This window comes from Nerophis ophidion, linkage group LG15, assembly GCF_033978795.1.
Source record: "Nerophis ophidion isolate RoL-2023_Sa linkage group LG15, RoL_Noph_v1.0, whole genome shotgun sequence".
NCBI lineage: Eukaryota > Metazoa > Chordata > Actinopteri > Syngnathiformes > Syngnathidae > Nerophis > Nerophis ophidion.
The window spans coordinates 15,786,358-15,800,656 of NC_084625.1; the positions used below are offsets into that span (position 1 = coordinate 15,786,358).

Sequence of the window (14,299 nt, forward strand, 5' to 3'; positions counted from 1 at the left end):
TAAAATAAGTCATACAATTTTTTTTTAATTTTTTTTTTTTACTTTCAACGCTTAAGTCTCTAGATTAACTTCAGATCTATCTTTCATTTTTAAGTTTTTGGGAAATTATTTTTTCGTGTTTTTATTCATCATTACGTGAGTTGTGTGGTCCTCTGTGTTTTCTGTGGTGTTGTTTTTTAAATTTAATTAATTTTTTATTTTTTAATTTTGATTTCCATTTATTGTTTTAATTGGTTTTACCCTTTAAAATCGTTTTTGATCATATTTATTTTTGTTTTTATTTTTAAATTGGTTTTATTTTTTATTCAGTCATTGGTGGAGCTAAGGATATTTAAAATTTTTAATATTGTTATGCAGCACTATGGAAACATTAATGTTGTTAAAATGTGCTATACATATTGGATTTAGTCGTAGGAAACATTGTTTTTCATATGGCAAACACAAAAAATAGGCAATATTTTCACCCCAAAAATATTTCAAAGTGGAATTTGTGAGCCTTGAATATGTCAATAATTCATAACAATATCATTAATCAATCATCAATCAAACAATCAAAGACTACTTGTATAGCCCTTAATCGTGGGTGCCTTAAAGGGCCGCACAAACCACAATGACATCACTGGTCTGAACCTTCATCCTGGGTGGAATGGATGCCAAGTGGGTACAGTTGTTGCAAATAATTCATGATAATGTGAAAGTCCAGTCCATTGTTGGCCAGCAGAAGCTTGAATGTGGTCTCCATCCAGGTTGTAGAGTAGTGGTCCACACTGGGTCATGACTTAGAACAGCTATCCCGGCACTGGTATCTCTTCAGGGATTAAATGATCTCCCTGGTTGGCACTCAGCATCAAGAGTTGGAATTGGGGGTTAAATCACCAAAAATGATTCACGGCCGTGGCACCGCTGCTGCCCACTGCTCTCCTCACCTCCCAGGGGGTGATCAAGGGTGATGGGTCAAATGCAGAGAATAATTTCACCACACCAAGAGTGTGTGGGACAATCATTGGTACTTTAACTTTAACATTTAAATGGTAAATGGGTTGTATTTGTAGAGCGCTTTTCTACGCCTTTTTAAGGAGCCCAAAGCGCTTTGACAGTATTTCCACATTCGCCCATTTACACACACATTCACACACTGACGGCGGGAGCTGCCATGCAAGCCGCTCACCAGGACCCATCAGGAGCAAGGGTGAAGTGTCTTGCCCAAGGACACAACGGACGTGACTAGGATGGTAGAAGATGCGGATTGAACCAGTAACCCTCAGATTACTGGCACAGCCACTCTACCAACTTCGCCACGCCGTCCGATTATCCGTGGCCTTCCCCTTGCAGGACAACAGGGCAACAAGAGAAGTTGCAGGTCAACTGGTCTAAAATGGCGTATTTAAAAGCCAAAGCATATACATGACTTTTAACATTGATTTAGATGTATTAATATTTTTCTGACATTGCAACTTCTTCTAGTTACATTTCACCTTTTTGCGCTTTAATTCCACTTTTTTTCATAGTATTTTTAGAATGTGCTGTGCACCTTTAAAAAATGACCTGCAGTCTGCAAATGGCCCCCGGGCCAATCTCTGGACACCTTTGTGTTAGCCAATCGTAAAAGGCAATCTTTAAATAATAAGTGAATAAATCTGCTTAATGGCGAGCACATTTTTTTCCGTTTCTATTCACGTATTCAAGCACCCGCTGTTTACATTCATGTATGCGCAGGGCGAAAAGGGCGAGCCAGGAATTATCATCGATGAGAATGGATCCACGTCAAGCCTGTCTGATCTCGTGGGACATAAAGGGGACAAGGTTAGTTCTGTCGGAAAAAGAGCGTACACGTCAAAATGTCCCACTAATGAAAATGAATGTGCTTTTGCAAGGGTGATGAAGGTGCAAGTGGTCCTGCTGGGACACCAGTAAGTCGAATAACAACGTGTTGTTTCCCAGTCATGACGCATTCAAGGACTGCAGTAATTGACTAATGCCTTCCATACCAGGGACCAATGGGAATGCCTGGTCCTAAGGGAGAATTTGGCTTCCCAGGAAGACCAGTGAGTACTTTTAATTTCTCTTAAATTTGTCCCAACCCAAACTTACAACACGATCTTCGGCTAGTTTAGCGTGTTTGAGGCTTCGTTTAATTCTATGCATTCAGGAACCTACGTTGTTGTTCATGTATGTTGTGATTGTCTAGGGACGTGTGGGAGTTTCGGGACCAAAAGGAGAGAAAGGAGACTCAACCGGCCAGCCTGTGAGTGACGCTGCATATTGTGCCAAACCCTTCAAAGAACAAACTCATCATTTATTATCGTAATCCCACAGGGATTTCCAGGCCCTCCTGGACCACCGGGTCGTCCCGGGATATTCCGATACCCCCAAGGAGTAAGAAAACACTCGTAAATGCTGAAGAAATTAGTGGGTCATCAATAACCGTGCTCTCTCCTTGCAGGCGGTGTTCCCCATCCCTCCTCGGCCTTTCTGCAAATTGCCTGTAAGACACAAACAATTGCTCTGTTATTACAGCTTTCTTCAATCTAGCAATGTTCTCCTTGATAATAAGCACAACATTTCTTCTGGAAACACATTCCTGACTGTTGTGCGTTGATGTTTCAGCTCAATGGAACCATGACCATCGGTAAGTCAACATGCATGTTTTTACTACGTCAAGATCAGGGCTAAGTAATTATTTCGAGCTATAAATGTATCTGTAATAATATACATCATAACTAGGTATCAAGTATCATTATCATGTAGCATTATCACTGGAGGATGAGGCTACTCACTCAAGGTGTATTGTTTAAAATGTTTCATAAAAAAATGTGTTTCTGTGTCGCCAAGGCAACTGTAAAGACGGAGAGAAAGGAGAAAAGGGAGAGCGAGGCCTTCCCGGTGTCCCAGCGCCACCTCGTGAGTCAAAACCTTGGAAATGTAAAAACAATGCTAACCCTGCCTAATATGAAAACTTAACAAAAGTCAATTAATTAGACATAAAAGTACAATCTGCTCTAAAATAATACAAGAGCTTCTTTATTAGGGATGTGAATTTTGTTTTGCTTTTTATTATTTTAATTATTTTATTTATTCAAAAAATATATTATTTTGTACTTTGCGGTTTTACAAAAATAAGCAAAGTAAACCATTTAATTATTATTTTAATTAATAATTACTTTGAATTACCTATTAACTAACTAACAAAACATTTTTCTGTTTTTATTTCATTACATATTTTGTTGTATTAGTATGATTGTTATTACTATTTTGTTATTTTTGTGGTTGTACAAAATAAGCAAAGTAAGCAATGTTTTTAATTTTGATTATAATTATTAATTACATGCAATTAACTAACTGTTAATCAAGTAATTCAAAATGTTTTATTTTTTTTATTTGATTTTATATTTTTGGTTGTCATTTTATTTTTATTATTATTAATCAAACAATATTGTTACCTAACCAACTATCCAAAAATCTTTTAATTTTCTTATTTTTTGGTGTATCACTATTAATATTATTATTATTAAATCATTAACTAACTTTTTTTTTCATTTAAATTAGCTTTTATATTTTTGGTGTATCACTCCTATTGTTATTATCTATCCATCCATCCATCCATTTATACCGCTTGTCCCATTCGGGGATGCGGGGGTGCTGGAGCCTATCTCAGATGCATCCGGACGGAAGGCGAGGTACACCCTGGACAAGTCGCCAACTCATCTCAGGGGCAACACAGATAGATGTTATTATTATGATAATAATAATTTTTATTATTATTTTTATTGTTTTGACTGTACAAAATGAAGCAAAATAAGCATTGTATTTCTTTTTTAGTTTGATTATTATTTTAATCATTAATTACATTTTATTAACTAATTTAAAATGTTTTTTATTTTTGGTGTTTTATTATTATTATTACTGATATTATTATTTATGTTGTGGTTGTACATAAATAAGTAAAGTAAGCAGTGTATTTTATTTTTTGTTTTGATTATTATTCTAATGATTAAGTAACTACATTAAAAACTACATTAAATTAACGATTAACTAACTAACTAAAAAAATATTATTACCGTAGTTTGTAATTTGCCTTCTTCTTTTTGTTATTATTGTGGTTTTACAAAAATAAAAATACAAAAATAGTACGCTAGCGTTATTATCTATACATGGGAATACATCGGCGGCTACATCCAGCGGCCCGTGAAGCAGGGGAGTCTAGTAGCAGCGGGGGCCGTCTACGGAGCAGACGCCAGCGGTGTGATCGGAAACGCGGATGCCGAGCGGGGCTAAAAACAAAGCAGAAGGCTAATCCCCACAGAACACCACTTTCCTCCATCCCGAAGACGGATTTAGATGGAAAATGCGAGACTACTGGTCTGGGTAAGGAGTCTGTTAAATTAGAACAAGTTTTTTCTGCTTTGAGTGTTTCAGAGTTGGACATGTGTTTTACTGAGGTGGCTAACTATGATGCGTGCAGTTTATCAAAGCAACAAACAAACAATCGGAAAATCCCCGTTACTGAGGTGGCTAACCATGATGCGTGCAGTTTATCAAAGCAACAAACAAACAATCGGAAAATCCCCGTTACTGAGGTGGCTAACCATGATGCGTGCAGTTTATCAAAGCAACAATCAAACAATCGGAAAATTCCTGTCGTATCAATTCCTAGATATGGTCGTAACTATACTAAATGCACTGGGCATAATAAACACAACATTATTAATATTGCTACTACGGATAATTTGATCAAAAAATCCCTAAAACAGCCCACTACCTATAATATAGGTTTTTTAAACATAAGATCATTGTCTCCCAAAACGTTGTTAGTTAATGATATTATCAGAGACAACAATCTTAACGTCATCGGCCTCAGCGAAACCTGGCTTAAACCAAACGACTTTTTTGCGCTAAATGAGGCATGTCCTCCTAACTTTACACATGCGCATATTGCCCGTCCGCTCAAAAGGGGTGGGGGGGTCGCACTAATATACAACGAAAACTTTAACCTTAGTCCTAACATAAATAATAAATATAAATCGTTTGAGGTGCTTACTATGAGGTCTGTCACACCGCTGCCTCTACACCTGGCTGTTATCTACCGCCCCCCAGGGCCCTATTCGGACTTTATTAATGAATTCTCAGAGTTCGTTGCTGATCTAGTGACACACGCCGATAATATAATCATAATGGGGGACTTTAATATCCATATGAATACCCCATCGGACCCACCGTGCGTAGCGCTCCAGACTGTAATTGATAGCTGTGGTCTCACACAAATAATAAATGAACCCACGCATCGCAACGGTAATACGATAGACCTAGTGCTTGTCAGGGGCATCACCGTTTCCAAAGTTACGATACTCCCGTATACTAAAGTATTGTCCGATCATTACCTTATAAAATTCGAGGTTCAGACGCATGTTCGTCAAACTAATAATAATAATAACTGCTATAGCAGCCGCAACATTAATACAGCCACAACGACAACTCTTGCTGACCTACTGCCCTCGGTAATGGCACCATTCCCAAAGTATGTGGGCTCTATTGATAACCTCACTAACAACTTTAACGACGCCCTGCGCGAAACCATTGATAACATAGCACCGCTAAAGTTAAAAAAGGCTCCAAAAAAGCGCACCCCGTGGTTTACAGAAGAAACTAGAGCTCAGAAATTATTATGCAGAAAGCTGGAACGCAAATGGCGCACGACTAAACTTGAGGTGCACCATCAAGCATGGAGTGATGGTTTAATAACTTATAAACGCATGCTTACCTTAGCTAAAGCTAAATATTACTCAAATCTCATCCACCGTAATAAAAACGATCCTAAATTTTTGTTTAGTACGGTAGCATCGCTAGCCCAACAAGGGACTCCTTCCAGTAGCTTAACCCACTCAGCTGATGACTATATGCAATTCTTTAGTAAGAAAATTGAAGTCATTAGAAAGGAGATTAAAGACAATGCGTCCCAGCTACAACGGAGTTCTATTAACACTGACACGATTGTATATACGGCGGATACTGCCCTCCAAAATAGTTTCTCTCGTTTTGAGGAAATAACATTAGAGGAATTGTTACAACGTGTAAATGGAATAAAACAGACAACATGTTTACTTGACCCTCTTCCTGGGAAACTGATCAAGGAACTCTTTGTATTATTAGGTCCATCAGTGCTAAATATTATAAACTTATCACTCTCCTCGGGCACTGTTCCCCTAGCATTCAAAAAAGCGGTTATTCATCCTCTTCTTAAAAGACCTAACCTCGATCCTGACCTCATGGTAAATTACCGACCGGTGTCTCACCTTCCCTTTATTTCAAAAATCCTTGAAAAAATTGTTGCGGAGCAGTTAAATGAACACTTAGCGTCTAACAATCTATGTGAAACCTTTCAATCCGGTTTCAGGGCAAATCACTCGACGGAGACAGCCCTCGCAAAAATGACTAATGATCTATTGCTAACGATGGATTCTGATGCGTCATCTATGTTGCTGCTCCTCGATCTTAGCGCTGCTTTCGATACCGTCGATCATAATATTTTATTAGAACGTATCAAAACACGAATTGGTATGTCAGACTTAGCCCTGTCTTGGTTTAACTCTTATCTTACTGATAGGATGCAGTGTGTCTCCCATAACAATGTGACCTCGGACTACGTTGAGGTAACGTGTGGAGTTCCCCAGGGTTCGGTCCTCGGCCCTGCACTCTTCAGCATCTACATGCTGCCGCTAGGTGACATCATACGCAAATACGGTGTTAGCTTTCACTGTTATGCTGATGACACCCAACTCTACATGCCCCTAAAGCTGACCAACACGCCGGATTGTAGTCAGCTGGAGGCGTGTCTTAATGAAATTAAACAATGGATGTCCGCTAACTTTTTGCAACTCAACGCCAAAAAAACGGAAATGCTGATTATCGGTCCTGCTAGACACCGAACTCTATTTAATAATACAACTCTAACATTTGACGACCAAACAATTAAACAAGGCGACACGGTAAAGAATCTGGGTATTATCTTCGACCCAACTCTCTCCTTTGAGGCACACATTAAAAGCGTTACTAAAACGGCCTTCTTTCATCTCCGTAACATCGCTAAAATTCGCTCCATTCTGTCCACTAAAGACGCTGAGATCATTATCCATGCGTTTGTTACGTCTCGCCTCGACTACTGTAACGTATTATTTTCGGGTCTCCCCATGTCTAGCATTAAAAGATTACAGTTGGTACAAAATGCGGCTGCTAGACTTTTGACAAGAACAAGAAAGTTTGATCACATTACGCCTGTACTGGCTCACCTGCACTGGCTTCCTGTGCACTTAAGATGTGACTTTAAGGTTTTACTACTTACGTATAAAATACTACACGGTCTAGCTCCATCTTATCTTGCCGATTGTATTGTACCATATGTCCCGGCAAGAAATCTGCGTTCAAAGGATTCCGGCTTATTAGTGATTCCCAAAGCCCAAAAAAAGTCTGCGGGCTATAGAGCATTTTCCGTTCGGGCTCCAGTACTCTGGAATACCCTCCCGGTAACAGTTCGCGATGCCACCTCAGTAGAAGCATTTAAGTCTCACCTTAAAACTCATTTGTATACTCTAGCCTTTAAATAGACTCCCTTTTTAGACCAGTTGATCTGCCGTTTCTTTTCTTTTTCTTCTATGTCCCACTCTCCCGTGTGGAGGGGGTCCGGTCCGATCCGGTGGCCATGTACTGCTTGCCTGTGTATCGGCTGGGGACATCTCTGCGCTGCTGGTCCGCCTACGCTTGGGATGGTTTCCTGCTGGCTCCGCTGTGAACGGGACTCTCGCTGCTGTGTCTTGGATCCTCTTTGGACTGGACTCTCGCGACTGTGTTGTATCCATTGTGGATTGAACTTTCACAGTATCATGTTAGATCCGCTCGACATCCATTGCTTTCCTCCTCTCTAAGGTTCTCATAGTCATCATTGTCACCGACGTCCCACTGGGTCATTATTGTCACCAATGTCCCACTGGGTGTGAGTTTTCCTTGCCCTTATGTGGGCCTACCGAGGATGTCGTGGTGGTTTGTGCAGCCCTTTGAGACACTAGTGATTTAGGGCTATATAAGTAAACATTGATTGATTGATTGATTGATACATTGTTTTATACAACACTATGGAGATGTACCTAATGAAGTGTCCAGTGGATGTATATGCCGTGTATTACCATTTAGCTTTTATTATTGTTATTATTATTATTATTATTAGTAGTAGTAGTAGTAGCAGTAGGAGAGGTAGTAGTATCAATATTTTATTACTAATTATATTTTTTTCTCCAAATTAGAGTTTATGAGAGGAGGCTGGGTAAGTTCCAAATAAAACTTTCAGTCCAATTTAATTTTGGTTTTAAAAGCCCAAAAAATAATGGATGTTCATGTTTGTGACATCAGGGAATGAAGGGTGAGCGAGGCATCAAAGGAGAAAATGGCCAGAAGGGGGATACAGGGTCACCCGGGCAACCAGGCAGCCCTGGGAGACAAGGACTGGTGGTGGGTTATGTTTCCATGGCGACACAGCTCACATTTAATTGACCCCAACCATGCCATGACATATCCTGACATATTTCAGGGGCCCAAAGGAGACTCCTTGGTCGGCCCTCCAGGCCCGCCCGGTGCATCTGGCGCCACAGGCTTCGGACAAACGGGACCACCTGGACCTCCGGGACCACCAGGCCCTCCAGGAGGTCATGGAGGGTACAGCTCAGGTGCAGGCTCAGGTGGAAACGGTGTGTCACACGATTTAATATTTCACATCCAATACTAATATGAATAATAAGTGTAATGTTCAATAACGCCATTGTTTTGTGATGTGACAGCTTTGACTTACACCGGACCCCCCGGACCACCTGGACCTCCCGGCCCACGCGGAGGAGGCTTTGCTGCTGTACGTCCAATTACCTTAACACATCTCTTCTTCTGCCGAAGACTACATTATTTACAGTACCTGTTTTGTCAATAAATAGGCGAAAACCTTTGCCACCGTGGAGGCGATGATGCAACAGACGGTCAGAGACGCCGAGGGGACGCTGGTCTTAGTCACAGGGACAGGAAGTCTCTTCCTCAAGGTCTCACAGGGATGGAAGGAGATACAGGTGCCAAAATATAGAATATAATTAATAGTGAATGTTGGGTGAATATAATAAAACATACATTTAGAAATGAAAACAGATAAAATGTTTATTAAGATTCGGAAAAACGTATTGAACACTATTTCAATATATTTAATCCTAAATACCTGCACATTAAAACACAATTTGCATTTGAAATATTGCATGTGATTAAAATGTTGATACATAAAAAATGTATGTATTTATAACTAAATAAAAATATTTATTTAATTATTATTTTAATAATAATTTATGAAAAAATTAAAACACAATGTGCATTTGACTGTAAATATTGCATGTGACTTAAAAAATGGCATGAATATAAAATGTACGTATAGCAAATAAAATAGCATGTATTTAATTATTATTTAAAATATATATTTATTAATAAATTAAATTACAGTTTTTATTCTAAATATTGGATGTGATTAAAATAAAAATGCATGAATATAAGATGTATTTGGAAGTAAATAAAAAATAGTATGTATTTCATTAATATTTAAAGGCCTACTGAAATGAGATTTTCTTATTCAAACGGGAATAGCAGGTCCATTCTAGGTGTCATACTTGATCATTTCGCGATATTGACATATTTTTGCTGAAAGGATTTAATAGACAACATCAACGATAAAGTTCGCAACTTTTGGCCGTATTGGCATGTGTTGCAATGTTAATATTTCATCATTGATATATAAACTATCAGACTGTGTGGTTGGTAGTAGTGGGTTTCAGTAGGCCTTTAAATGTTTGTTTTAAAATACATTAAAGACACTATGTCTTTTAAATAATGCAATATTTATTTATCCATCCATCCATCCATTTTCTACCGCTTATTCCCTTTCGGGGTCGCGGGGGGCGCTGGCGCCTATCTCAGCTACAATCGGGCGGAAGGCAGGGTACACCCAAATATAACAATTTGTATTTATAAATATATTACAACGCAGTACGCATTTTAATTATTGAATTTGATTAAAATTAAAATTCTTAGATAAAAACGTATGTATTTATAAGTAAACAAAAATATTATTGGTAATATTAGTATTAGTTAAAAAAAATTCAAACACACAATATGTTTTAAATATTGTCTCTAATTAAAATAAAATCATGATTTTTTTTCCCCAATTAACAGATTGAAACACAAAATGTAGCCAAGTAAATAAATCAATAAAAAACAACAAATGCATAAAATAACCTCAAATCAAAAAATATATTTTTATTATAATAGTAAATATGATTTTGATAAACATAAAAATAAGTATTTTATATAAAATAAAGAAATGTATATTAAAATATTATTTTTGAGTCAGTTTTAAGACATTGAACAGATACTACACGCTTTTGTTTAGTATTATTATTACATTTTTGTTGTATTGACTTTCTCTCTCCAGCTTGGCAGTCTGCTCCAGCACACCAATAACGTCATAACACAACCTGAGGTACTTCTTCCCCAATATTCTAGTGTTATTACCTACTCAGTGGCCTACTGGTTAGTTAGAGGGTCCGCCCTGAGATTGGTATGTTGTGAGTTCAAATCCCGGCCGAGTCATACCACTGCACTCAGCATTAAGGGTTGGAATTGGGAGTTAAATCACCATAAATGATTCCTGGGCGCGGCACCGCTGCTGCCCACTGCTCCCCTCACCTCCCAGGGAGTGATCAAGGGTGATGGGTCAAATGCAGAGAATAATTTCGCCACTTCTAGTATGTGTTTGACAATCATTGGTACTTTAAAGGCCTACTGAAATGAGATTTTCTTATTTAAACGGGGATAGCAGGTCCATTCTATGTGTCATACTTGATCATTTCGCGATATTGCCATATTTTTGCTGAAAGGATTTAGTAGACAACATCGACGATAACGTACGCAACTTTTGGTCGCTAATAAAAAAGCCTTGCCTTTACCAGAAGTAGCAGACGATGACGTCACCGGTGTGAGGGCTCCTCATATCCTCACATTGTTTATAATGGGAGCCTCCATCAGCAAGAGCTATTCGGACCGAGAAAACGACAATTTCCCCATTAATTTGAGTGAGGATGAAAGATTTGTGGCTGAGGATATTGATAGCAAAGGACTAGAAAAAATAAAAATAAATATAGTTTTAAAGAAATGGTGATTGCATTGGGAGCGATTCAGATGTTTTTAGACACATTTACTAGGATAATTCTGGGAAATCCCTTATCCTTCTATTGTGTTGCTAGTGTTTTAGTGAGTTAAATAGTACCTGATAGTCGGAGGGGTGTGTCCACGGGTGTGTTGACGGCAGTGTCTGAGGGAAGTCACGGCAGCTGTATGGACGGTGCAAGCTCCGCAGATCTCCGGTAAGAGGCGACGTTTTACCACAATTTGGTAAAGTGGTCGGGATCCCTGTTCGCTTGACCGCTCTGATCCATAGTAAAGCTTCACCTCCGGGAATTTTAAACAAGGAATCACTGTGTGTTTGTGTGGCTAAAGGCTAAAGCTTCCCACCTCCATTTTTGTACTTTGACTTCTCCATTATTAATTGAAGAAATTGCAAAAGATTCAGCAACACAGATCTCCAAAATACTGTGTAATTGCGCGATGAAAAGAGACGACTTTTAGCCGCAAGTGGTGCTGCGCTAATATGTCCCCTCCAACTCAAGACGTCACGCGCACGCGTCCTCATTCTGCGACGTTTTCAACAAGAAACTCCGCGGGAAATTTCAAATTGTAATTTAGTAAACTAAACCGGCCGTATCGGCATGTGTTGCAATGTTAATATTTCATCATTGATATATAAACTATCAGACTGCGTGGTGGGTAGTAGTGGGTTTCAGTAGGCCTTTAACCTTTTATTTATCATGAGTCATCAAAGTACCGCCATGGAATAAACACCTCTTTGCTGTGTTTGTAGCCTCGGACTGCACAGCTGATCAAAGCCGACAGAATCAAGCGAGTGCCCTCGATTAAAGACCGAGTAAGTGATGACGAGGCTTTGTGTCGTCTCCACGGTTCCCGCTCGAACTTGTCTCCTCTGGCCGCAGCTCAACCTGGTGGCCCTCAACCAGCCGCACTCGGGCGACATGATGGGCCTGGACAACGTCGACCAGCTGTGCTACCAGCAGGCCAAAGCCATGGGCCTGCCCAACAGCTACAGAGCCTTCATCTCCTCCAGCAAGCAGGACCTGGTCCACGTGGTCCACCCCGTCTTCAGGGAGACCCTGCCCGTGACCAACCTCAGGGGGGACGTGCTCTTCGTGAACTGGAGGTCCATCTTTAACGGCGAAGGGGGCGCCATCAACCCCAGGATACCAATTTATTCCTTTGACGGACGGGACGTTCTCGCGGACCCCTTTTGGTCGGTAAACCTTGTTTTTGTTTTTTCTGATGAATAAATCTCACGCAAGCTGTCCTCTTTCTCCCGTGACAGGCCTCGGAAGAGCGTCTGGCACGGCTCCACCAGCAGGGGGCTGCGCGTGGTGGACAAGCACTGCGAAACGTGGCGGGCCGACCACATGTCCGTCACGGGCCAGTCCTCCAGCCTGACCTCGGGTCTGCTCCTGGGCCAGGACACGCGGAGCTGCTCCAACGAGTACATCGTCCTGTGCGTGGAGACACACAAGAACCCTTAGCGCCGCCACGCCGCCACAGACTGTGCTGTCGTCGAAGGTGCTAAAACCGCGCCGTCCCGTTTTGTCGTCCCTTCGGCACATAAAATGGAGCGTTGATGGAGGGCCACTTTTCACTTAGTTGTAGGCAATGATTCCATACAAAATGTGCTAGATGTTAGCCTAATCTATGCAGCCAAGAGACCAAATTGACACATTCCAATAAAATTGTCCACCATGAAGATGAAGAAGTCCTACATTAGCAGGGAACTTGAGGCTTTTTTTTTGTTATGTTTACAGTTTGTCATGGAGATTTCTTTCAAAAACAGTATTTAACTTTGATCACAGTTTGTTTCCACTATTTCCATTCTTTCTGCCCTTCCAGTGACCACCAAATTGAAATGCACTGTACTTCAATCTTTGTTTTCAGCTCAATAGGCTATCTAATTTAAGTCCAGTGAATTATTTATACCGTCACTGCACATAAACATGAAATCAGAAGATCTAAGAATGTAATTTATTATTTGTCTCATGTTGTGTCTCTTTATTATTTTGTACTTTGTGGGGTTTTTTTGCAACTAGTAGAATGCATGAATGGAGATGAGTTCACATGCATTGACTTGATGCTGGACTTTTTTTTTTTGCATTTTATCTCGCTACATTATTTTGTGCTGAAAAATAAAATGTTGAAAAATTCCTAAAGGAAAAAGTGTGAGCCCGTTTTGTTGGTGCTTTGTTCAATAAAGTTTTCTCATTTCATAATAAAAGTTTTTTTTTAAATTATTGGTACAAAAATAACTACAAAGACTGAACACTACTACGAGATAAATCAAAAATGCATGGATAAAACATTTATGTATCCATCCATTTTTCTACCGCTTATTCCATTAGGGGTCGCGGGGGGCGCTGGCGCCTATCTCAGCTACAATCGGGCGGAAGGCGGGGTACACCCTCGACAAGTCGCCACCTCATCGCAGACATTTATGTATGAATACGTAAATAAAAATAGTATGTATTATTTATAAAAAATAAAACACATTATTTATTTTTAAATATTCCATCCATCCATTTTTCTACTGCTTGCCCCTTTTGGGGTGGTGGGGGCTGCTGGGGGCTGCTGGAGCCTATCTCAGCTGCATTTGGGCGGAAGGCAGGGTACAGCCTGGACAAGTCGCCACCTCATCGCAGACATTTATGTATGGATACGTAAATAAAAATAGTATGTATTATTTATAAAAAATAAACACGGTATTTACTTTTAAATATTCCATCCATCCATTTTCCTACCGCTTGCCCCTTTTAGGGTAGTGGGGGCTGCTGCAGCCTATCTCAGCTGCATTCGGGCGGAAGGCGAAATACACCCTGGACAAGTCGCTACCTTTGTAGCTGAGATAGGCACCGCTTATTCCCTTATAAGAAGTAGGAAAATGGATGGATGGATGGATAACACAAGTCTATTTTTATTATTGGTACAAAAATAACTACAAAGACTGAACACTACTACGAGATAAAATAAAAATGCATAGATAAAACATTTATGTATGTATATGTAAATAAAATAGTATTTATTTATCAAAAAAATAAACACAGTATTTATTTTTAAATATTTCATCCATCCT

The 14,299-nt window shown here is 39.7% G+C and overlaps 1 protein-coding gene across 2 annotated transcripts in view; it reads left to right on the forward strand.

The window, feature by feature from the left end:
• LOC133569304 (collagen alpha-1(XV) chain-like) overlaps nt 1-13,389 on the forward strand; it is a 104,045-nt gene extending 90,656 nt beyond the window's left edge. For both annotated transcript variants that reach the window (XM_061921533.1, XM_061921534.1), the window contains 17 exons: nt 1,717-1,803; nt 1,875-1,910; nt 1,992-2,045; nt 2,189-2,245; nt 2,317-2,376; nt 2,444-2,485; nt 2,608-2,629; nt 2,833-2,901; nt 8,292-8,311; nt 8,398-8,496; nt 8,576-8,732; nt 8,823-8,890; nt 8,970-9,098; nt 10,502-10,549; nt 11,987-12,049; nt 12,117-12,430; nt 12,503-13,389. In XM_061921533.1, coding sequence (XP_061777517.1) covers nt 1,717-1,803; nt 1,875-1,910; nt 1,992-2,045; nt 2,189-2,245; nt 2,317-2,376; nt 2,444-2,485; nt 2,608-2,629; nt 2,833-2,901; nt 8,292-8,311; nt 8,398-8,496; nt 8,576-8,732; nt 8,823-8,890; nt 8,970-9,098; nt 10,502-10,549; nt 11,987-12,049; nt 12,117-12,430; nt 12,503-12,704 — 1,527 coding nt within the window. In that variant the 3' untranslated portion in view covers nt 12,705-13,389. The remainder of the gene's footprint in view (nt 1-1,716; nt 1,804-1,874; nt 1,911-1,991; nt 2,046-2,188; nt 2,246-2,316; nt 2,377-2,443; nt 2,486-2,607; nt 2,630-2,832; nt 2,902-8,291; nt 8,312-8,397; nt 8,497-8,575; nt 8,733-8,822; nt 8,891-8,969; nt 9,099-10,501; nt 10,550-11,986; nt 12,050-12,116; nt 12,431-12,502) is intronic.
• Nucleotides 13,390-14,299: the final 910 nt, after the last annotated feature.